Source organism: Cavia porcellus, unplaced genomic scaffold (genome assembly GCF_034190915.1).
Source record: "Cavia porcellus strain 051 isolate PalLab524CR breed Dunkin Hartley unplaced genomic scaffold, mCavPor4.1 scaffold_1, whole genome shotgun sequence".
Classification (NCBI taxonomy): domain Eukaryota; kingdom Metazoa; phylum Chordata; class Mammalia; order Rodentia; family Caviidae; genus Cavia; species Cavia porcellus.
The window spans coordinates 200,067,982-200,093,389 of NW_026947484.1; the positions used below are offsets into that span (position 1 = coordinate 200,067,982).

A 25,408-nucleotide genomic window follows, 5' to 3' on the forward strand; every position below is an offset into this window, starting at 1 on the left:
GGATGTGTAGGTGTTTAGTAAATGACTTTTTCTAGGTAGCTAGATGGGTGGATGGATAGATGGGTAGATGGAAATGTAAGAGTTCATTCTACACACTAGGAAAGTCAATGGAATTAAACAGTTGTGAAGTATGCATTGGATTCTTGGTATAAAGCATTCCCCCTTCCTCACCCTCAACCTTAGTTTCTTTTTTATAATGTAAGGAAATAGAGGTTTACAAGATGCAGGAATGTACCCAATCCACACAACTGCTAATAATTTCTAAACCTGTCTGCTAGATCTGTAGTTCCTGATACTATTAACATTGATCACTTCCTTGACCATAAAAATACAGAACCCTGGGGCTGGGGATTTAGCTCAGCGGCATAAGCGCCTGCCTTGCAAGCATGCAGTCGTGAGTTTGATCCCTGGTACCGATAAAAAGGAAAAAGACAAAAAAAAACAGAACCCTAAAACTAAAGGAGTTAAGTCAAATTCTTCACTCTAGGTATGCAGAAACCAAGACTCATAGATGGGAAATGAAGTTCCCAGACCCCAGAGAAAGAACAGCACAGCTGGGGTTAACTTTGACATCTCATTCTGAGCTGCTTCTACCACATGGCCTTCCAGTCTGGGAACTCAAGTTTTTATTTTGTGAATATGAGTATCATTAAGAATGAAAACTGAAATCTCTGAGAATTAGAACAGCTGGGTTCTATGCCCAGCTGGGTGATCCTAGGCTGCTATTTGATTTATCTGCATCAGTGTCTTCAAGGTAGTAAAATCGGGGCTTAGTACTTTAAGGGACAAGAAAATCTCATTATATATCACACAGAGTGAAGCGCCCCAGGATGAGGCACAGTGTAAACTCCTGCCAGCTTGAGTCTCCACTACATGTACACGGCTGTCTCCTAGGCCTTCCCTGGGACCTCAGCGCTTGATATTCATTCTATCCACCAGCCTGATAATTAATTAGCTAAGAAGACAGTAATATAACAAAAATATGTCCACGCTTTACTTCTTAGTCCACTAATCTCCTAGAAATACAAGCAATGTATTTTCTTAAATGACATTTGACATCTGCCTCATTTAAAATTACTCTCAAAAAAAAATCAACACAATGTGGATAAAATCATTCTCTGATTTTAACAACTTGGTAAGTTGGGCTGGGTATCTGAGAGCACAACCCTGCTATCAGAGAAGGGATTAACTTCGAGACGTGATTCCTTGCCCAGTCCCAAAGAGGTTCCTGGCTGCTAATTCATTCCCATCTCAAGGAATACTGCCTCATGTTCCACAAATACAAATCAAACAAGCAGCTACCCAGCCCCCAAACAACATATGAATAGAGTCTTCATGGGCCTTGGAGACTGAAGACTGTTCGCTGTGGTCTGCACTCAACAGGCCCACACCTGCTCACAAGGGGAGTGTCTACCTCATCCTTGGTCTCCTTTCAGTGCTGCCTAATGCAAGGAGGGTACAATTCACCACCCGTCCAGCTCTACAAGTCAGAATCTAACTGAGAAACTACTGAAACTACTTTGTTTCGTGTCTCTCTACATATAATCCACCATGAAGTTCTACTACTCTTGTCTACTAATTAACTCATGACTTCATCTATTCAATTTCTATCTCCGACACATAGACCCAGTTACCATTCTCTTACCCAGACCGCTGTAAAAAGTGTCTTGCTTGGTCTCTATCCTCCTACACAATTCTCACGTTGGTTCATGAACTTTATCTATCCATTCTGGTTGCAAACCCAATTGGACAAGAACTGAATCAATTTCAATGACTACGTTTGATGTTGACCTTATGGGTAAATTTGATTCAGTTTGGTGCGCAAACAGAATCATGGAGATAACTGAGTTGGTGAACCAAGGCATCACTGTACACTCTGTTCTACACAGCCCCAGTGCTCCTTTCCAGCGTCAGAGAACGAGGCTGAACAGGGTATTGTCCAGTGTGAGGCCTTCAGTTTGATCATCCAGCCCCTACCCTGCAGCCTTGATTAACTCACCTTCCCATGTGAACTCGGCCAAGACTTCCCAGCACTCCTAGGCTGAAAAGAATGCTTCTTTCAATCATACCTGGTCTGCCCACTGAGCTTCACTATCTACCATGACTTACCTCACCCTTGAAGTTCCAGTCACAAAGGCTTCTCTGGGATCCTCAAAAGCACAGGCCTCCCTTACCTCAGAGCCTCTATACAACACTTCCCTTCACCCTCCACTTAGCTAGCTCTTCCTCATCCTTGAGCTTTCAGGTGAAATGGACTACCTTCACCAGGATACATCTCTGATGGGCTTCTCAAAGAGGGTCAGATGCCCCTAGGGTCACCCCAGTATTCGGTGGAGGTACATGCTATGACTCAAATTCGATGCTTGAGCCGGACGTGATGATTCATGCCTGTAATCCCAGCACTCGGGAGGCTGAGGTGGGAGGATCGTTTCAAGTTCAAGATCAGCCTGGGCTACAAATGAGCTCAAGGCCAGCCAGAACTGCATAGCGAGACCCCATCTCAAAAAAGACACAAAAAGGGGCTGGTGATTTAGCTCAGCGGCATAAGCGCCTGCCTTGCAAGCAGGCAGTCGTGAGTTCGATCCGGTACCAATAAAAAAGGAAAAAGACAAAAAAAAAAAAAAAAAAAGAGAGAGAGAATTCAGCACAAAGTATTTAAGTACAGAGTAGGAAGCTAAACAGTGCCACTGCAAGATTCCTTTTTAAGTTATTTTGAATACCACTCTGACAAAAATCCCAAGGCCCACCCCCTGGAGTTTTTAGTACAATGTCAAGTAACAGAAGAAGAAAGTAGATAATGGGAGAGGGAAAATATTTCATTAAAATGTCTTTAATGAACGATCCTTCTGTTAGACATGTAAAAACATAGTGAATATGAATCGACTAACACAAACTGGTCTGTGAAAAGGAGGCCTAGCACAATATAATCACAGAGATAAGTAGCCAAAAGAATAACTGCTAAAATGTTAGTACTGTATTTCTATATTTAAAAAGGTATCTAAAATGCAGTCACTGGAAGAGGGAGACAGTTCCTCATTCAAAATTTGTGTCTTATTGGGCACTCCCTGTGCCACCCAAGATAACTCTTTTTGAGGCAGGCTTAGTGAGGCAGCCTGTTTCACTGTCAACCACCTTCTCTGGGGGAGACAGGGAAGCCAGGCCAGCTTGAGCAGGTGGAGAAGGAAGGCCACGAGGCCCTGAGGCTGAAGGCCACTGTCTCAGCTTAGGTGGCAGAAAAGTAAAAGCTGCTAGAGAGGGACATACCAAACACAAAAGGCTCAGGCTATAATGTTTTGGAAAGACAGCCTGAAGCTGAAGTAGCTTAACATATTAGGAAGGAAAATTCCCATGATAATAGCAAATTTTCCAAGTTTGGATGAGAAACATTTTGCTCTAAGGGCAATTAAAAGGAAAAAACCATGATTTCAATTTGCCGATCTTTTCTAAGTTTGCAGTGCTTGTTGGTGGTTTCAAGCTTTTCGGCGAAGTTTTAAGTGACTTTCTTTGAAGAGAGGTATTTAATTGCAATGATTGTAGAAAACATTTGTTCATAATTATCCAGACATACACTGGAACAATGCTGAAACAAGAGCAGCATGCAAAAATGTATTTAAGGACTATCATCCCAAAATGCTGCTAAAAGCTATTAACCAGTATGTGTTAATTGCCACAGCATTCATATTAATTTTCACTTCAGGCTCGACATTGTGGAATATTTCCCTTGATACATTTTAAACAAAGTTTAATTTAAGGAACTGCTTCTATCAACACTTATGAAAATTAACAGCCAAGCAATTAGCACTTATGAATTATCCCTTCCCCCATGGTCTCTGCAGTTTCCCTGTTAAAAAGAGTTTCTAACAGAGAAGTGGTTACTTTCTAACAAGTTAACACAATCAAAGTCACAGTTGTCTATACCAACCAGGTTGGTTCTGCTTTGTCAAGGCAAATATTATCATATTTAGAGTGATACTTAGCTAAGTCAACATATTTAACATTTTATTAAAATGCTAAGGAACTACTAATAACCAACTACCTTCTCAACTGACTTTTTAAGAAGCCACTGTTCAAAAATAAAATAATGAATATATAAAAATGAAAGAAAGCTGGGGATGGTGGCACACACTTGTAATCCCAGCACTCAGGAGGCGGAAGCAGTAGGATCACTGCAAGAGGTCAGCCTACGCCACATAGTGAGTTTAAGGCCAGACTGCACTACATAGCAAGATCCTGTTATACGAAAGAAAAGTCAGCCAGTCAGTCAATTATCAGCCCTAGTGGAGTGTGTCCGTAATTCCAGCACTCAGAAGGATGAGGCAGGAGGATTGCATGTGTCTGAGGCCAGCATGGCCTACATAGTGAATTCAAGAGAAACCTGAACTACAAAGCAAGACCATGTTTTCAAATAAACTAATTAATTAATTAAAAATAAAAGAAAGTAATTATTTATCTTAATCTTCCTATTTGAAGTCAGGGCCAAAATCCCATTGTGTTTTTGAACTTCTACCAGCAGACAGACTGCTTTCACCCAAGACCATCTATTTAAGGACTCTATTCTAAAATCCTGCTTTTAAGGGTAGCTGCCTTTCACTCAATCCTGCTGACAACCTAATACAACACAGAAGAGACACTGCCACTGTCCCTTTAAAAAGGGACACAAGTGGGGTATTTTCTTTTTTTTTTTTAATTTAAAAAAAAATAAAGGAGATTAAGATAAAAGAGGACACAATAACACAGGTCAGAACAGAACGATTTAAGCAACATAGTGTTTCACGAGAAGACAACCAGACGTAACAGTAGTTACCATAGTGTCTCCTTGAAATATTTGAGTATACCTTTATATACTGTAACATCAAACATAACAAAACAGTGTAAAACCATTCAAGAGGATGACAGTATTACAGGGTATTTAGAACCAACAGAAAACGAACAATGGTCCATAAAAAATTTTCTTTATACTATCACATATAATAAAACCCAGTAAGATACAACATGGTAAAACTGATGAAGACAGAAGAACAAAAGCTTGATGGGACTTCAAAACAAGCTGATATTAAATCAGCACTAGCTATTATAATGTCTTGTTTTCTTCAAAATAACTGTTCATACCATCACTGGTGGGGTATTTTCTGAGTGTTTCCTATGTGCTACACGTCCTGCTAACCAGGCCTCAGCTCATTTACTCCTCAGAAGGAGGACACTGATTGCTTCCTGTCACATATGAGGACTGCAGCTTGTAGGGGAAAACAAAACAGCTTTTCCATCTCTTCTGCTACGTTCTTGGCCAGGGCCTCATTAACAAGAAAGACTAGTAGGATCAAAATGTCCAGATTTATTTAAAATAATTTTCACACGACATGGGAGACTTTCTAAGAAAATGAAGACTCCAGGAAACAGCTAGATCTGAGTGTTTTTATTCTAAGTATGATGGGGAGTGGAAAGCATTTGGAAACTGATAGGAAAGCAGGTAAGAGGAAAGCGCAGTTAACCAGGGAAATTTAGCCAGGCCCGTGCTGTCACTTTTCTCTCTGGTCCCTCCACCTTTGGAGATAAGGAGGCTCCTTTCCCCCAGGTATGAAGGCCTTGTGGCCTGCTTCAGGGTAGGAGAACAGGGGAAAGTCAGAGACTCTTTCTTGCCATTTCTCAGGTCCCTTCAGCTGACACTTGTCACTATACTGTGTTGCCATATTTCAGGGAAGTATGTCCAGATCCCCAACCAAGTTTCACGAGATTAAATACCCAGCCTGATAGCACACCGTAAAGGATGTTGTCTGGATATAACTGAGGTCTTACTACAGAATAGGACAGTTTATTAGCCATTCTGCCTCTCATTAGGCAGGGTGTTTTATTCTAGCATTGTCTAACTTCGACCATCATTGGCCTAGTGATTTTATCATTATTCAGAGGTACAGAAACAGGTTCAGAGAGGTGGCAAGGGCTGAAATGACACAATTAATAATCAGTACCATTTCTTTGTAAGTGTACTGGCAGGAAACAGTACTCAGACTACTGATCGTCTAATCACTATGATAATACATGCAAACTCAGTTTGACCAAAATAGTGGTGACACACTAGCAAAAGCTTCTGAAGTGAGTGACAGGCATGAAAGGATTAAGAGTTAGTCACTTCTTAAAAAGTGACCTCATTTGAAACAAGAGGAGAAACAGGCAGCCAGCCTCTTATTCCAGCCTATCTGCAGAGTCCATCCCCACCTCACACCAAAGCAACTCTGGACACAACCAACACGCTCCACATACAGTAAAGTCAGAAGGACAGGCTCGAGAAGTTTTCTGGTTGCTTCCATGTCCAAATATTTTGTCTTTTTATTTAATGAGGTTATTTAGAGGTTCTGTTCTCAGCAGAATCAAAGAATTCAAGCAGATTCATTGGACCTCATTTTGCCTCTTCCGATCAAAATATTCCCCCTAAAAACATCTTGTAACTCTCTCTTCAACTTTTACCAAGTGATCACTAAACCATAATCTGAGACTCTAAGACAAGTTACAGACAGCACCATCAGCTTGTCAAAGAAATAATGTAATAATAAACCTGACCAAAAAAGTCAAAATTACAATAAAGTACAAATCTCAATTCAGTCCTTCTCTCTCAATTTCATGTTTTAAAAAAGTTACTAACAAACCCCCATAAATTATTTTACAATGTATTAACTACTACTTGAAGCAAAAATTACTGATATTTGTTTTAGTTTAGCACAAGAGCTAAGTAATCTTAAGCTTAGACTCATTAGAGCAAACAATCCAGTTTGCACAAACTGGTAAGGGACACTAAATGTGCTTAAAACTGCAAAATGATTGTAAAGCCACATCAAACACAAAATCCTTTTCTAAAATATTACATCTAGTTTAATCTTAAAGAAGACTGCACAGCAGCTAGTCTCCTGAGGAAATATATAATTAAGTAGTTTTTTAGCATATTTAATTAGACCCCAAACTCTTCCCTGTCCCTTTCTCTCCCCCAATTATGTGCCAATTTGCCCAAGAGACCTAAGCAACTCAGTTAATTATGTAAATAAGGCAAGCATTATTCCCAAGAAAAGCATTGTGAATATCTGTAGGGAAAAAAATACATATGTGTGTGTGTGTGTGTGTGTGTGTGTGTGTGTGTGTGTGTGTTTGGTGGCTTTAACAAATCTTTTCCAAAAAAAAAAAATGTGTGTGTGTGTGTATCAAAATACTACATAAAAAATCCTTGTGTTCAAAGCAAAAAGCATGGAGTGCCAGCGACAAGATGGTGAATCATTAAAACAGGACATTCATTTCTTAAATATGAGTTGAATAAAAATAAAATAATTTTAAATTACAACAGTAACAAAAATTTAGTGCTGAATGTCAAATGATTTATAGGAAGAATCAATCTGGAAATTATTAAAGTCGACTTGCTGGAAAAGGCTTTATTATCAAGAGGTTGACATGATCTTAACTCTAGAGGCAGCCATGGTATGTTACAACTACTACAATCCCATTATTATGCAATCACAAAATGCTAATTTGATCATTTTGAGGTGTTATTTGAATAGTCATTTTAATTTCTAGGTTACAAAAAGGCTTGACTCAAGTATAATTCTCTATTAATCACTGAACTGTCATTGAATATCATATTGATGCATTTCACAAAGATAAAGAAAGACTAATTAAATATGTAGAGTACAATATCCTTCAAATATTAGCCAGTTTCATTACATATCTGCCAAACGCATCAATATTACATAATAGATGAGAACAAGAGTTTAATTGTATTTTAGCAATTGTAATATGTAAGATAATAAAACTGCATCGTATAAGATAGATTTATCGATACATAAATCTTTCTTAATCAATGTGTAATGGTGACTGCTCCATGTTTACATCCTTTGCAGATTACAAAAAGATTTGCTATGACAAAAGCACAGAATTTTAATGTAAACACACATCTAACAAAAAAATTCCTGTGACTGAGGAAATGAAAATATAAAATTTATATTTGTTTAAAAAATTTCTCCCTGGCACTACAGAAGTTAGAAGAACAAAGCAAGAGTTCACAACCTTCTGACAAATCAAAACCAAAGTTATTAATAATAAAATCTAATGATATAAGGAAAATTCTAGAATGTAATATTTTAAAAGGGCTGTGTTATTTTGTTGGCACACTGCACAATAATTGTGTGGCATTACCACACAATAACTATTCTAGTAATTTATATGCTTAAACAATGAGATGGTATCAGTCAATAAAAGCAAAAGGCAGTGTATCCTAACCCCAACAATTAACTTCTACCTAAATGAATCAATTGTAATACATATTTTTTAATTCTCTGCAGTCTGACTCCAAGCCCCTGGGGGAAGCTTCCTTCTCTCTTGCTTTGTTCTACAGAAGGGCAGGAGAAGGCAGCACAGGCAGGCTGAAAAGAAGCTTCAGAGCAATGTAAATCTGTAATTTACTAAAAGCCTTTTCAGATGTTTTCTGGAGGAAATTCCTGAGCACAGGATCTTCATGTTTTCTCTGTTTTTGCTTCTAGTTCTTGCTCCTTCCCCATAAACATCAACCTTTCCATATATGTTTACTTCAGCCTCTGGAAGCAGGCTAAATTGAATGAGGTAAAAATGTTTAGAAGAGAAAATATCTCTTCGCTTAAAGATGACAAACTGACAGAACTAGCACATGAATAAGAAAAATGCAAACATAAGCAAAGAGCTGTGTGCTTATTAATTGCAATGGTGTTGAAATAAGACAAATTGTACAGGACCCCTCTAGGCAAGAAGCGATCACTCAAGCACCCACACACCACTGCCAGGCAGCAAACATAATGGCAGTAAGTATAAAAATCAACCGCTACTGTCTCCTGAAAAGAGCCCCACTCATCTCAGCCCAGAGACACAGACCAGGAGTGAGTGGGGGAAGGGCTTGCTGCACGTGGAGCAAGGCTCCTCCTGGAACAGTGACCATCTTCCTAAGAGCAAAAGGAATCTAATTTTGTAACAACAAATTATTGGAATAAACAGGAGAAAAATAAAATCATCCTCTACTGTGCGTGTCAAACAAGAATCCTCCCAATATGAAATTCTGAAATGTGAAAGGAAGTTTAAACCTCAACAATTTCTGCAGTCACAAAAATTAAACAAAATAATGCAAATTGCCTTCCAGAATGATGTTCAAGGATTTCCCAATGCAATCAAGGCCATGATTAATCACAATCCAACTGGCCAAATCTCTCAAATATAAATAAAATAAATAAATATGTAGTTCTCCCTCTCTTAAAAATACATAGCATCGTTAAGTACAGAGATAGACACAGAGAGAGCTCAGGATTGTTTTGTTTTAATCCTCCCAAACATAATACTGTGAAAACCACACTGAGCACAAATTCTTACCTTTTCATACCTACAGTTTTAAAAAACACGAGTGATGTTCTACAATTACTGAGGCACTTTTAAATCCTAAATCCAACAACGAATACTTTCACTCAATTGTCATTATTTAAAGGGACAAAGTCTCATTTTTTAAACTTACCTTGCCATCAAATTTGGAATACTCATTAAAGGGATTATTCAGCTGCAGAGGGCACTGCTCCAGGCGGACAGATAATATAGACTGCTTTCCAGAACTTGGAGGTTTCTCTTTGAGAGATTTTTTTTGAAACAGTGACTTTAACTCCTGGGCTGTGACACAAGAAGGAGACAAAAACATCTCTGTGATTATACATAGAGAGACAGTTTGTCCACTTCTTTACAATGTCTTTCTTGGAATCTGAAGGAGAGAGGATCCAGGCCATGCTCAGATCTGATGTGTGTAAAAGGCCTCACACATATTCCAGTGTTTGTACTGAGAGGGCACAGGACTGAATAACATACTGGACAGGATTGTCAAGTTAGGATAACTAGGGTTCAAAGGAAGAAAGAAAGAGTTTCACACAGCAACAGAACAGTCATTCTATAGGAAAGTATTCAGTTAGGATGCCTGAGTTTTGGCCTGGCTTTGCCACCAACGGTTAGCTATGTGATCCTAAACGATTTACTCTACTTTTTAGGGCTTTTCAAACCAGGTAACATTGAAGATCTCTCCTAGCTCTAATATCATGTAGCTTTGGAATTCTGCTTCTTTGATGTCAAACTCCTCATCCTTACTCTTTCATACTCTCCAAGTACATTTATCATAAAATATAGAGGACAAAGATACAAGGAAAAAGTGAAAGGATATTTACAGTATAGTAGGCAGTATATTTACTGTTAATTCCAACGTATCTCACTTAATCCTCAAAACAAACCTATGAGGTAAATTTGGGCATTAAATCAATTTTGTCAATATGGAAACAAGCTTAAATATTTTAATTTGCGGGGCTGGGGATTTAGCTCAGTGGCATAAGCACCTGCCTTGCAAGCAGGCAGTGGTGAGTTCGATCCCTGGTACTGATTTAAAAAAAAATTTTATTTTAATTTGCTATAGGCCACACGGTTAGCAAGCAACATACCTAGAATTTGCACTCTTTCAAGGTTATTAGCCACTAGGCATTAATGAACAAATCATATCCTCGATAAATTTTGTTGCATGAATATATGAATAAAATAATAAATTCTGATTATGATTATCAGAATCAACACTTATTCATTAGTGAATTAAGTTCCACATCTCTAAAAGATCATTTAATTCTCTAATTAATCAATAAAGGTAGATCATAAGTACATAGGGCTTATTTTTTTTTATTTTGTGAATATTAGAAACTGTCTAAACTTACAACTTTTTAAATAAATCTGAGATTTTAAAATCCACAATAAGGAGGTTCAGCCCCATTTCACTTTTGAGCACAGACAAATTAAACTGAAAGATCAAGAGAACTCTAAAACTCAGAACTTTCTAAACATGTAACTATCTTTTTAACAGATTGGTGAATCAAATTTATTGAATGACACACTATAGGTTTAATTAGAAAATCAGAAGACAGATCAGAAGAAGACACAGTAGCCTCTCTACCCATGGAGAAAGTATTCAAGACCTCAGGGGAGGCCTAAAACCATGCACACAGCACTAGGCCTAAGTACACAGTGATGCACCACACTGTGACGTTTCCTGTCTACAGTGGAATGCGAGCATCCCGGTGGCTCCAGATGATTACGCCACCCTGTGATGCAGAGCCACCTTAATTTGTGTACATTTTGTATTTGGCAACAAAACTGTCTAACAACACACTTCATTTAATGTGTCTCAGAAGGCCACACTGTTTTTTCCCTCACATACATGATATAATATTTAATTTACAAATTAGGCTTGTAAAAGATTAACAAAATGTGAGCCAAGTTAAACTGCTCCTTAAAAAAATAACATTAATAGTAAAATGAAACAATTTTAGCACTATCCTTCAATAAAGTTATTTAAAGCTTAGGAATTGTTTATTTCTAGAATTTTTCATTTAATCTTTCCAGACTGAGGTGGACTATAGGTAACTGAAACTATGGAAAGCAAAATTGCAAGTTAGGATGGACTACTATATCTAATTGTTTTTAGAAATGTTATAGCTGACTACAAATTGCAGATTCTGAACAAGCAAATTAAAACAACACACTTAATGTCCATATAAAATTATTTTTTAATCTAATCTAATTAATTTTAATCTAATTAGACTTTAGTGATATTTTAAATAACAGAAATATTTTTCACCAAGTGGGAAATCCCAGCACTTGTGAGGCTGAGGTAAGAGGATTGCTGTAAATTCAAGGCTAGCCTAGGCTACACAGTGAAGGCAAGACCAGCCCAAACTGCATAACAATATCCTGTCTCAAAAAAAGAAGGAAAGGAGCAGAAAGCAAAAGAGAGAAAGAAAAATGAATGGACCAACTTTTCTACCTATAATGTAACAATTTTATGACTACTAAAAGGAATGGTCTTTCTACTATTTAATCTTCAACAAAGGAACCGAAAACATACCCTGGAAGAAAGACTATTTGGTAAATGGTGCTGGAAAAATTGGATATCTTCATGCAGAAGACCAAGTCTAGATCCACAAATCTAACCAGCTACGAAAATAAAAACAAAATGGACCAAAAATCTAAACGTTACAATAGAACCACATAATTTTCTGGGAAATAAAACATGCAAACCTCTTGAAGACAAAGGTGCAGGAAAGGACTTTCTAAACAGAACCCCAGTGGCACAACAAATAACACTGAGAATCAACAAATGGGATCACATCAAATTAAAAAGCTTCTGCACAGCAAAGGAAACAAGCGACAGAGTAAAGAGACAACCTATAGAAGGGGAAAATTTTGCCAGCCATTCCTCAGATAGAGGACTAATATCTGAACTCCCCAAAATAAGAGATCTAGTCAAAAAACAGGTAAATGAAATGAACACACTTATCAGAAGTACAAATAGTAAGTATATACATGAAAAAGTGTCCATCACCACTGGTCATTAGAGAAATGCAAATTAAAACTACACTGAAATTCCATCCTACTCCAGAAAGTATGATAATCATCAAGCAAATCAAATAATAGCAAATGCTGGCAAAGCCAGAGAGGTTGAAAAAGGAAGCCTTCTATGTTGTTGGTGGGAATGTAAACTAGTACAATCACTATGGAAATCAGTATGTAAATTCCTCAAAAAGCTAAAAATAGGTTTTGCATTTGACCCAGCTATTTCTCTTCTAGGAATCTTTCGAAAGTGTTAAAGGCATCATATTACATACAGTGGTACATGCATACCCACGTTTATAACAGGTAAATCTTGGAAGTGGCCGATCTGTCCACTGACACATGAATGGATAAAATAATGTGATATTAATACACAGTGGAGAACTACTCCACCACAGAGAAGGATAAACTTTTGGCAATTTGTCAGTACCCTGAAACAACAATACTAAGTGGAATAAATCAGACACACAAGTTTAAATATCACCTGGTTTCTCTTATGTGACAAGCCCAAAATATAAATGAAGAACAAAATAAAGAATAGATAATAGAAGTAGAACAGATCTTTTTCAAATGGGAAAGAGCAAGAGATAGAGGAGGCAGGAAGGAAAGGAAGAAGGATATGTAAACAAGAATCAGAGAAAAAACAAGAAATAGGACTTTTTCAAGAGGGAAGGGGGATTAAGAGTTGGAGGGAAGCTGGGGATATAGCTCAAAGGCATAAGCACCTGCCTGGCAAGTGCAAGGTCCTGAGTTCAATTCCTGGTACCAAAAAAAATACAAAATAAAAAAGTTAGAGGGAGCAAGGAGAGTTGAGAGGAAAAGAGGACAAAAAAGAATTAAGATGTAGTATACACAAGTACAAACTTCCCATGATAAATGTAATCATTATGTTCTGCAAATACATGCTAATAAAAATGCATTTAGAAAAGGAATGATCTTTTACAAAACACCTATTATGGGCCAGGAACAAAGGTGGTGTTTTCTCACCTTGTGCTCACCACAGTCTACGATATAAGGTACAACTGGCACCCTGAAGAAAGCAACTGTGTTATCACAAACAAGTGACCCAACTGTCATCAGGAGGGTTAGGTGCCAGGCGGTGAAACAATACTTCTATTCTCCAGGTAATACACTTGGACTACCCGACCTCTGACACCATCTTCTCTCTCGCCCCTGCTTCCTTTACAACAGGGAGGGGTGAGAGGGTGGAGGAAGGGTGCAGGTGGCTGGAAACAACCAAAGAGAACTTCTGCTTGCTCTCACCTGAGGCCATGGAGCAAGCACCTATGGTCTCTGTTTCTCAGGCCAGCCACTCCCTGTGTGAGACTTGCCAACCAAAGGATATCACTAGAGCTATTCTCTCCTATTTCTCTGCCATTGTCAACTTTCCCTTTTACTAGTCATGTTAATGCACAAAAACACTGAAACACTGTTCGTCCAAAAGAAGAAAAAAACAAAGAAAGAAAGGAAGAAAGAAAAGAAAGAGAATTCTATTGTTCTCTATCCCCTACTTCTACCTTTTTAAATACTACCCTATTTTTCTGCACCTCAAAATGCTTTGTCTCTATTCTTGTCCAATTCTTCTCATTCCGTTCACTCAAATCTACTCCAAGCACACACCCAGGCCACACCACTCTAATACGGCAACTTGCATCAAGCTTACCAGTGATCCACTGCTGCTAATGTATTGACCAATTCTTTGTCTTATAAGACCTCTTGGCTACATCTGACACCAGCCACCACTCCTTCCTTTTTAAACACTTTCCTCACTTGTTTCTCTGGACTCTGCTTTCTCTGGCTCTTAACCTCCAACTCCCTTGCTATTCCTCTCCACTGCTCCCTGGGTCACTGCCATTCTTGTGAGAGTCAGTGCCTGGCCTCTTTTTTCTTCGGTACCAGGAATCAAACTCATAACCTCAGGCTTGCCAGGCAGGCCCTGTGCGACTGAGCTATATCCCTGGCTCTTCTTTCTCTAATTTACAATCTCCATAATCTCATTCAGCCTTATGCTTTTAAACAGCATCTATAAGAGGTGAAACTAAACTGTGACAACGTAAATAAGAACACTAGTTGCCCCCTGGGGAATGAATGATTTAGAAAGGGGCACCAGGGAACTTTCTGAAACAACAGAACTACTCTTTACTTGGCTGCATATTAGTTACATAGGAGTATGTGTTTGTCAAAAGTAATTGAAATGCACATCTAATGTACACCTCACTAAATGTAAAGTAAATAAATAAAAAATCTAAAGAAGTATCTCCTCTACATGCTGGTGACTCCTAAATGATTGGGTTGGGATTGAATTTTTATTAGTACAACTTTGCAATAAATAAAGGTTACATTTCTGTGGAGTTGGTACACGTATATATCTTTTAAAAAAGAACTGGTTGACTAAACTATATTTCCACATCATAGAGTACTATGCAGCTATAAAATGATATGAAACCTATCTCTACATATTGCTCCAGAGTAATTCTCAGAATGTGCTAATAAATACTATTGTACCAAATAATATATAGTATGATAACTAAAAAGAGGGGACAGCAGGGGTTGGTGGCGCACACCAGTAATTCCAACATTCTGGGAGGCTTAGAAAGGAAGCTTGCAAATTCAAGCCTAGCTTGGACAACTTAGTAAAAATGTCCCCAAATAAAAAACAAAAAGGGGTAGGGATGCAGCTTGGTACAAAAGGCCTGTGTTCTTTTTCCAGTACCACAAAAATGGAGTGGGGTGAATATATGTAGTATTAAGTGGACAGAAAAATCAAAAGATTTTTTTAGTGATGTTGTTATTTCTATTCTGGAACCACAATTTCAGTGTAAAAGATACATAAATTCAAAAAAGTAAATATTGTGTAATCATAAATTTATACTAGAATTACCAGAATTAATTCGTATTTCTTTTTTAAAATCTTTTCCGAACTCTACCCACTAAAAATCTACTCAAGTAAGCACCCCAAGAGTGCAGGTCATCGTCTCCAAGTGCCATTTACCACCGCAGAGAAGAGAGACTCTTTGAAAAATTGGCTGACTGCAGATTTAGGGAAACAAATGTGTACTGTACACCCAGAACCGCTTGTCATACAAGAAAGCAAGGAAGCTACGAAAGATTACTGGCATTGTAAACAAAACCTAGAAGCCAGCATCAAGGGACTCCTTACATAGAAGGACAGCTTTAGCATCAAAAAGAAAAACAACTGCAATCAACTGAAAAATACCAAATATGCTTTAACAACCCACAAATTCATAATGATACAAAGAAAAACCTGCATTGGTCACTTAGGTAGGATGCTAGGGAATAAACTTCTAATTTTGAAAATTGTTAACGAAGGAAAAAAAGCATTTATCCTCCCTTACTCATGAATTGTCTAAGAACAATCAAATAATACATGTCTTTACATGAAAACTAATTAATAAAGAGTGATAAAATTAGAAACCATCATCTTACCACTCCTAATGAAATAGTTAATTTTCCATCAGGGGCACTGAAACCATTAGGTGAAGAGCTGATGAGAATAACTTAATAATAGATGGAAAACATCTGGTTCCACCATCAGTCTCAGTGTCACAAAACATTCCACATTTCTTGGTGTGATATAATAGGAAATATGGAAAAACATAAAAATATTCTTACCAAACCACACTTCAATTGGAGTAAGCTTCCAGACCTGCCAGTTTATAGAAAATAGGCGAACAACATATTAAATGAGACCATAGAGATACACTTAAAATCTAAAGTGTAGGGAATTCAGGACAAATGGCCCAGCTTCTTCAACAAATAAATTACAAGCAAAAAAACAAAACAAACAAACAAAAAACTGAAACTATTAAAAAGGAAATAAGACATATTAACCAAAAATAACATGTGGACTGTAGTTCTAAACCTGAACCAACTGGGGAAAAACAAAACAGAAAACCTTCAATCAGGGAAATGTGAACAGTGCTTGATAATGTGATAATAATAAAGAAATTATTTCTTTATAATATCATTGCATATTAAAAAGAACTTCCTTATTATGATTTTAAATGGTAATAATTATTTCTTTGTAATTAAAGTAATATTAAGTATATTAATATTAAATTGTAGAGATTACTGTATTACAATTTTGTTACATGTTAAAAATATGTAAGTACTTAAGGTATAAAACTATATGATAGCTATAATTTGCTTAAAACTAATCCAGAAGAGGCAGGTAAAACAATATATAAATGAAATAAAACCAGACACATGTAGATAATTTTGGAAGGTGGGTGACAGATGTTGAGGGATTCATTAAACTACCTATCTCTTTTATTCAGGGTTGAAATTTTCTACAATAAGAAAGTTTTTGAAAAGATCTTAAACACCTGCTCTGAGTGTCCCATGACTGGTTTCTGATTCCACTCTACCCTTGTTTACTTTCCTAATCAATACACCTCCTCAGGACCCCTTCAATACACCAGCACACTTCTGCCTCAGAATCTTCACATTTGCTCTTCCCTCCTCGCGAACACTCATCCCCCAGTTTCTGCATGACTTTCCTTTCCCACACTGATATCACTCTTGAAACATTCCCTTCTTTTGAGGCATTCCTTGATCATCCTGTGAAAAACAGCACAACCCCCTGCCCTTATATGGTTATTTCTTCTCTGTCACTTGTTCCACTCTAATAGACTATACTTGTTTACTATTTTCCTCCATTAGAATATAAGCTCCAAGAAGGCAAGGATCTTGTCCATTTACTATTTGTTGACTAATTCATTACTCAAGAATAATAAATATTTATTGGATGAATGACCTTGGACCAAAGTAGAAATAGAGTTGTTGGGGGGCAGGCAGAAAATAGGTAGGAGACAGGAGACGGGCACAAAGGAAAGATCAACAGGGAGACTGTGAGAGCCCTTCCTCCTGGTGCGAGCCAGTCATAAGGCTCTACTTCCTGAAGCTCTGCTTCTTTCTCAACACTAAAGCTTTTTTTATTTGCAAAAACAGTAAACAATATAAATGATTGGAAATCTTTGTTACACAAAATTGGAAAAATAGACTAGAAAAGCCAATTATCATCAGATTTGAGAAAAGCATGTACTTTAATATTCAGAAAGATGAAAATAAATATTAGAGTTAATAAAGATTAATTAATAGCTGGATAAAAAACCAAAACAATAGATGGGGGATTCTGCATTGAGGGAGATAAACCCAAGGCCTTGCCCAAGCTAGGCAAGCACTTACCACTGAGCTATACCCCTAGGAACAATAGATTTCTTTATATAAGTTTAATAAAGTTAGGGGCATGTGGGTATTTACAAAGGTATTATAAAAATAGGAACAGCCTTAATATGAAGACACCATATAACTTCATATTTATGAGCTATCTGTGTGCACAAAAACACACAGAAAATCATATATAATTAGAATTAGAATATTGTTAAAAATGTATATATCCATATATATATATAAAATGAAGCCTAAAATACATCCAAAATATTCAAACAGCCGTTACCCCTAGATGTGAGATTACTGATAGATTAAAAAAATAAAAATTATAAAGGACTTGGTAACTTCCCCGGCCCTGGCCACAGCTGACAGAGAAGGAAAGCAACAGGCAACATCAGATTCCTCAACAGCCAGTGCTTCAGGAACTACTTGCTCTCAGCTGTCTACGAAGCAGACTAGGAAGACTAAAGTCTCCGGAGTCACACTGGCCAGGACAAGAACTCTGGCTTTGCCATCTACTACTTGTAACATCCTGGAAGACTTATTTAGCCTGTGAACGTCAGTTTTCTCAACAGTAAAACAGACATATTAACAATTAATTTGCCAGACTTGCATAAAGATGAAATAGTAGCACATTATATAAAGAGAACTGGTTACCCATCAAAACTCCCAGGGAGATTTTAGACATTATAGGCTGCACTTCCTGTCTAATGCAATCAGAATTCCACAGGTAGAAACCACAAATATATAAGGAATATCGTTATAACATGCACTCCAGGATGCATTTCTAAATTTTTTTAATGGGCATAATACAGAATAAAATGAAACAAAACAAAACAGGGAAAATCCTGATAAGAAGATTTCAGAAATAAGACAGTAGGGAATCTCCCATAGTTACCGTATTGCATATTGTTATCCTCTAAATAGCTGCTCAGACTACCAGCTTTGGGCTTGCAATGTGGGAGAGGCGAGTGCCTTTATGGTTCTCCTCTTTGGCTGGCTGGAGGCAGGGGGCACTGTGGCTTTCCTCATTTCTAAATTTTCATACAGCCACTATATTTGAAAATCTGTATTTTTTCTTGGTACCAGGGATCGAACTCACAAATTCACACTTGCCAGTGAGGTACTTTGGCACTGAGCTAAATCCCTATTGAAAATAAAGAAACCAATAATAGACATTACATAACCAAATTTCAGCAATTCTTATGGCACACAGGGGTTATGGAAAAAATGCTTGTTAACTCAACAAGTAATGAAAAAAAAAATAGCACTATTTTTAACCTAACACCTTTTTGAAAAAGTAGTGCTGGAGATTGAATAAAGGCCTCACACACACTAGGTAACTGCTTTACTACTGAGCAACATTCCTGGCCCACTGTGTGTGTGTGTGTGTACATGCACACACGTGTTAGACATTGAGCCCAGAGACTCATACATGCTAAGCATACAGTTACCCATTGAGCTACATTCCTAGTTGTCCAATATCATTTTGAAACAATAAAATTTAAAATACTGGAGCTCTGATATGACATTATTCTCAAAAACAAGATTTCTGAAGACACCATCTTCATATGTATCTATGCAATACTGTTATAGGAATATGAAAAAGATCCTTCCCTAAAATACTGTATTTACAATGTGGCATCATGGCACATGGATGAGTAAGTTCGTAAGGAACTTCAGAACATGAACCAAATGGCCTCTAAGAGCCTTTCTAACTCCTCTACATTTTCATCATCTTAAAAGAATGGACTGGATTTAGATGGAATAACTGTGGAAAAGGACATTCTATGGGAGCTCATCATATTTATAATATTGATTTCTAGTAGAAAATAAAGTAAAACAAAGGTAAGAAAAACCTATGAAAGGATTTAACAAAACAACTAGCAGAAAAAGAATGATGGAATGAACAATGATTACCTATTCAAAATTCCAAAGATTAAGAGAATTTAAACATAGCATCTCTTGCCAAAAGAGAATATAAGTTTGAAAGATGTGTGCAAACAAAATGGTTGCACAGTTTTCCAGGAAGCTGCTTGGGGAACTGCTGCTTCCACTCTTCTAGCATGTTGCAGGGTACCGAGTGTCAAGCCGTGGGTTAGTGATGGAACCCAGCCTAAGGAAGAATTCAAAATCATCCCTTTGTACACTGATAAAGTTTGATCTATCAGATGTGACCACCAAGCAGGTTATCAGTCTGGCCAGAGTCAAGGTCAACATTTTAAACATGGACATTGTTACAGTCTGGGTCCAGATGTCTCCCCAAAGCCTCTCATGTGGTCATAGATGGGCTTCAGAGATGGCCGAAGATAGTGTGTGATGCTGGGATTAAAGCTGTGTGGTTACTAAACCAGTACACTGACTGGCGGGGCACCACTCTAATCCTGGTGCCCAGATACAATGTGAGGGACAGAAAAGGCTTGTCTTCCCCTTGTTGCTTTGCTGCCTTTGCCTGCAATGAACTATTTTTTCTCTGCAATGCTTGTCTCCCATGCCACCCTGCTTTGGAGCCAGCTAAGTATATATAGACTGAAAAAAAAAACAAAACTATATATAGACTGAAATCTCTACAAACTGTGAACCAAATAAACCTTTCTTCTATTTTGGGCATTGGGTATTCTGTCTCAGCCAGGAGAAAAGTAACTAACACAGACATGTTAAGGTCCTTCTCCAGAAATTAGATCACAAGATCAATTATTGAAATCTTTGAGAGACAGGAAACTGAAAGAAGTAAACATACAAAGTGTGATTGAAAAATATGACATATTTAAATTTTCACAAATTTAAACTTTTAAAATTCATTGTAGTAAAAGACACTTTGCCATTAATCTCCCTCAAAATACTCCCCCTTGCTTCAAATATGTTTATCACACTGTTCTTATCACTTTCTGAAGCAGTTCTGGAAAATCACTTTCTTTTTCTTCTCTTTTTGTCTTTTTCATTTTTATCGGTACCAGGGATTGAACTCACGACTGCACACTTGCAAGGAAGGCACTTATGCCGCTGAGCTAAATCCCCAGTCCTGAAGATCACTTTCTTAACTGCCTTTAGTTGCACTGTCATGGCTGACTTGATGACCTGAACCAACTCAAAACATTTATCTTTCATGATCCTTTTAACTTGGGGGAGGGCTAAAAGCCATACACTGCCAGATCAAGTGAGTAAAATAAGTGAGGACACACTGTAATATTTTTACAAGGCTCCCTTTCCACTAGACGGAAGTTAGCAGCAGCATCTGATGTATTTTTTATCATATCTTATAAAGCCACTCACAAAAGAGGGCTTCCAGGACTACTTCAGAGAGTGGCAAGAATGGTAGGGTAAGTTTTTGAGGCAAGGCGAAGTATTTGCGTGAGGGGTAGGGATGGCATTGTGTCTTTACTATAAAAAATTTAAACATTCAGGCTGGGCATATAGCTCAATGGCACAAGTACCCGCCTTGCAAACACAAGGTCCTGAGTTTGATTACTAGTACCAAAAAAATTAAATTAAATTAAACTTAATTTAATTTAAATTTAAACATTAAATGCATTTTTATCACTTTTTGTATATAATGAACAGTGTAGTTACAAATCAGTGCAAAAGGGGTACTACTAGCTATCTCTCCAGCACATTTTTTATGCAATAATGGAAACAATTGCAAAGTGTATTCAATTTAAAGAAATGAATGGGAGCCAGGTATGATAGCGCATGCCTATAAAGACAAAAAAAAGGAAAGGAGCAAATAAAATTATTTTTATTAAAGGTATCAAAATTTATTTTGTTTTTGTTGTTGTTTTCTTTGAGACAGGGTCTTGCTATGTAGTTCATGCTGGCCTTCAGCTCCCTTTGTAACCTAGGCTGGTCTCAAACTTGCAACAATCCTGCCTTAGCCTCCCAAGTGCTGGGATTATAGGTGTGTACCACCACACCCCACTCTGTATCAAAATTTAAAATGAACTACTTGTCATACTGTAAAAAGGGTTGCTGCACTCGTATTTTAGGTACTCTGTCCACCCTCTTTATTTATTTATAATTTTTTAAGGTACAAAAGTAAAGAAGGCAAAAGGTAGCTAGAGAAATTGAGGAGTTTAGATAGAATGGCTTTGTAGTCATTAAGAAGCGATTAATAGGAACTATATTACAATATATATATGTATGGAAAATCTGAAGAAAGTGGACATGATGAGTGATACAAACTGTTCTCAGTCTGTATTAAATACAACAGGGAGAAGTATTAACTAGATCAACATGAGAGGTTAATCTAATAAAATTTTTTAAATATTGAAAATAAAACTAAAGAAATATTCAAGTACTACAAGTCACACAGTGAGACATGAGGGGAAAAAAGCAAAAAAATGAACTTTCTTATTCTCCAGAGCCATTATTTAGAAGCTATCACTAGAAAAAGCATACTGAACAAGGACACTGGCGTCCACAATCACAGCGGGAAAAAGCAAGAAACACAGTGTGGTTTAGTGTGAGACAGGCCCTTGCACAAGGACACAACTGGATATAAAACACAGTACTATCACACTACTCCTTCCTCGCCGTGTAACCTTAGCAAGTTAATGAAATGGCTCTGGGCCTCTGTCTCATCTGTAAATAAAAGTAACAACACCATTTGCAAGACTATTGCATTAGGTAATACATGTAAAGCACCTAACACAGCACTATGTAGGTACTGCAGGTACTATTAGAATCATTAATATTGCTAGTCTTACAATTACTGTGTACCAGTGGAACAACAAAGATTTATTAGGCATCTGTTAAAAACCAGGGTGGTACTCTTCCCCTCATTCTATCCCTGGCACTGGGAATGTACCTAAGGATTTCACAATGACCTACACCCCCATTCCCTTTCTAACCTTTTATTTTCAGAAAGGGTATTGCTAAGTCACTAGGTTGCATGGGCTGAGCTTGAATCTTAGATCCTCTTGCTTCTGCCTCCAGCATGGTGGGCTACAAAAGTATGCCGTCATGCCCAGCTAGATATTTCTTTTAAAAGAGAATGACGAGAAAACCTAGGAAACATCCTATAACCATTATAAAGCATTTTAATGACAATTTCTTTCAAAATGGTTTTTTTAAAGGTCTTTTCTTCTTGTGAGCTTGAACCTTTGAAAATACAAATAGCATTTATAACATATACAGCAAATGCAAATAATACCAGCAACATAATAGTTTTTAGACTAAAAGATTTAGCATATATGCCAAAAAAATTGTCATTAGGGCCACTAATGAGACAAGGGTAAGTCTAGGTTACAAATGGTCATAAACTGATCTATAATCCAAGAGACATCAAAAATGCACAGCATAATCCCTGGCCTAAGAGCAAGGTACTGACATATTTTCTGCAAAATATTCTTTGCATACATGAATTCCTATGACCCAGGGTGAAAGGCAGACAAAAAGACAAGATGTAAAGGACACACAGCTTCAGAGGGTCAAGGCAAACAGTAAAGAACTCAAAACCCAAAACATAAGAAGGATGCACCCAGAGGGTTTAAAAGGATGAACTGAAAAAGAAAGTTCTTATATAATAATATAAACTAAATATATAAATATTGAATTAAGAATTAAGATTATTTCCATTTACCTGATTGCTTAGAATTTCTTTCTTTCCACTGAACGTTTTTGCATTTGATCTGGTTTTGTCTCTCTTTTCGGAGTCGTTCTAATCTTTGAGCTTAAAAAGAAATATTATAACTATAAGTTTGTCAATGAAAGTTTACTATAAACAGACATAATTAACTACCTTTATATGAATAAAGATGTTTTATATTGCATATGTAGGGGAAAAGTCATAAAATTTTAAAGGTGGCACCCCTGAAAAGAAATACCAACAAAAACATGAAAATATTCTTGATTTATAATTGAAATTAGAGGATATAAAACATTAATAGAGATCATAAAGATAGTATTAACATGGAAGAGAATAATAAAATGTGAAAACTTCTGTGATTAATATGACATTTCATTATATAAATCATTAATAACGGTCTTAAAGGAATTTTAATGCACAAATGAACTGAAGTGAATATTACATTACAGGAATAAAATTACTGTTATGAATTACTCTACCCGTTTCAAAAATTAAAGATAAATGAACTCAGACTAGACTATTAAAGTTTTAAATATAAAATCCTTTATCTAAAAATCATGAAAATTATAAAATGTCAAAGCTATATAAATTAGCATAGCTTTTCTTCAGTGGGCTGAAACAGTTTATAGGTAATAAAATAAATGATTTGTATCTTTGTAACATTAGTCAAATCTTAAAAAGAACAATTTTTCTTTTAAAAAATTTTAAGATATGCTGAAAGGATTAAAGTAAATTCCTTAGTCACTAGGACAACCAACAATCTCAATTAATTATTAGCATCTAAGTGCTACCTAAAGAAATTTCAACACCACCATGAGTTCCTAAAATTAGGCATTTGTGATCATCTTGCTACTGGCTGATCCACCTTCAAAAACGGATAAACTGATCCTTTAAAGAAATACCAGCTAGGGGCTGGGGATTTAGCTCAGCAGCATAAGTGCCTGCCTTGCAAGCGTGTGGTCACAAGTTTGATCCCCGGTACCAACAAAAAGAAAAAAATAAATACCAGCTGGCATCCTTTAACAAGGGCTGCGTTACAGAGATCACAATGGAAAGGAAAGTCACAACTGATTCCATCTTTATTTTTTTTTTATTCCATCTCTTGAAACTGTTTTCTCTTGCTAATCTTCAATATCCTATCCTGGTACATTATTAATAAAAAATAAATAAATTTATTTTTCAACTACTTTGAAAGTGGGAAAACATACACTCCTGCCTTGTCACTGTGGTAGGGGAACACTGAAAACAATCTTGCCAAAAATTTAAATTGTGCTCCCGAAAGCATTCCAACAATGTCACTATAGTCTAACCAAATTCCACTGAAGAAAAATACATTCAATTGCAATTAATAAATGTGAAGGATACAGCCAAAGTAATATAATCATAAAGCTCTCAATTTAGCAGCATTCACCTAGTGAAATCCATTTGAACTGTCACATAAGATATCATCTCAATAACCTACAAGGAAGTCAGTTTCGACTAAAGAACTGAGAATCAATGGCTCTAAATTATATTCAAACCTTCACTCAAACCCTATTTTGATAAAGTTCCTTTAGATATGGGAAATGCTATTAATTATTTCCATTGTGAGAGCAAATTATTCTTTATGATGTCATGGATGGTGAATTCTGAACCAAAACCTTAATGTGGGTTTCACTGTACATTGTATTCAGCTCCACCTGCAATAACCCTTTATGTACACTTTATATTTGGACCACAAAATACATACATATTTTCAATGTTGTACTACATATCCTACCATGACCTTTCAGAGTTAGCCAGTTATTACTGGTGATTTGGAGACTGTTATTTATTGATCTAAAGAATAAAAATTATCTCCTAGAACACCCTGTCCTAACAGAACTACAATATACTATATCCAAGTGAAGCCTAGGTTCATCACATTCCCCTTGAAAGACTATCAAAATGTGTAAGCTGCAAAATAGGCAATGAATAAATTTTTTAAAGCTAGTAATGATATATATCAATGTTGAGCATTTTTAAACAAAGATCAAGAGGCAGTGACCAACTTAATAAAGGTAGTATCAAAAACAGGGGCAAGGGCTGGGGATTTAGCTCAGCAGTATAAACGCCTGCCTTGTAAGCAGGCAGTCATGAGTTCGATCCCCGGTACCGATAAAAAGGAAAAAGACAAAAAAAAAAAAAAAAAACCAGGGGCACCTTTTCTAATTTCATACCCATGTAGAAATTTCTATTAAAAACCAGCCC

General features: G+C 36.8%; 1 protein-coding gene across 10 annotated transcripts in view; it reads right to left on the minus strand.

The window, feature by feature from the left end:
- Mapkap1 (MAPK associated protein 1) overlaps nt 1-25,408 on the minus strand; it is a 233,627-nt gene that overhangs the window by 174,554 nt on the left and 33,665 nt on the right. For 8 of the 10 annotated variants that reach the window (XM_063227619.1, XM_063227611.1, XM_013153476.3 and 5 more), the window contains 2 exons: nt 23,174-23,263; nt 9,509-9,657 (listed from right to left, as the gene is read on the minus strand). The exons of 1 other annotated variant lie outside the window; for it this stretch is intronic. In XM_063227619.1, coding sequence (XP_063083689.1) covers nt 9,509-9,657; nt 23,174-23,263 — 239 coding nt within the window. The remainder of the gene's footprint in view (nt 1-9,508; nt 9,658-23,173; nt 23,264-25,408) is intronic. One more of the 10 variants, XM_063227624.1, reaches the window with a different exon arrangement.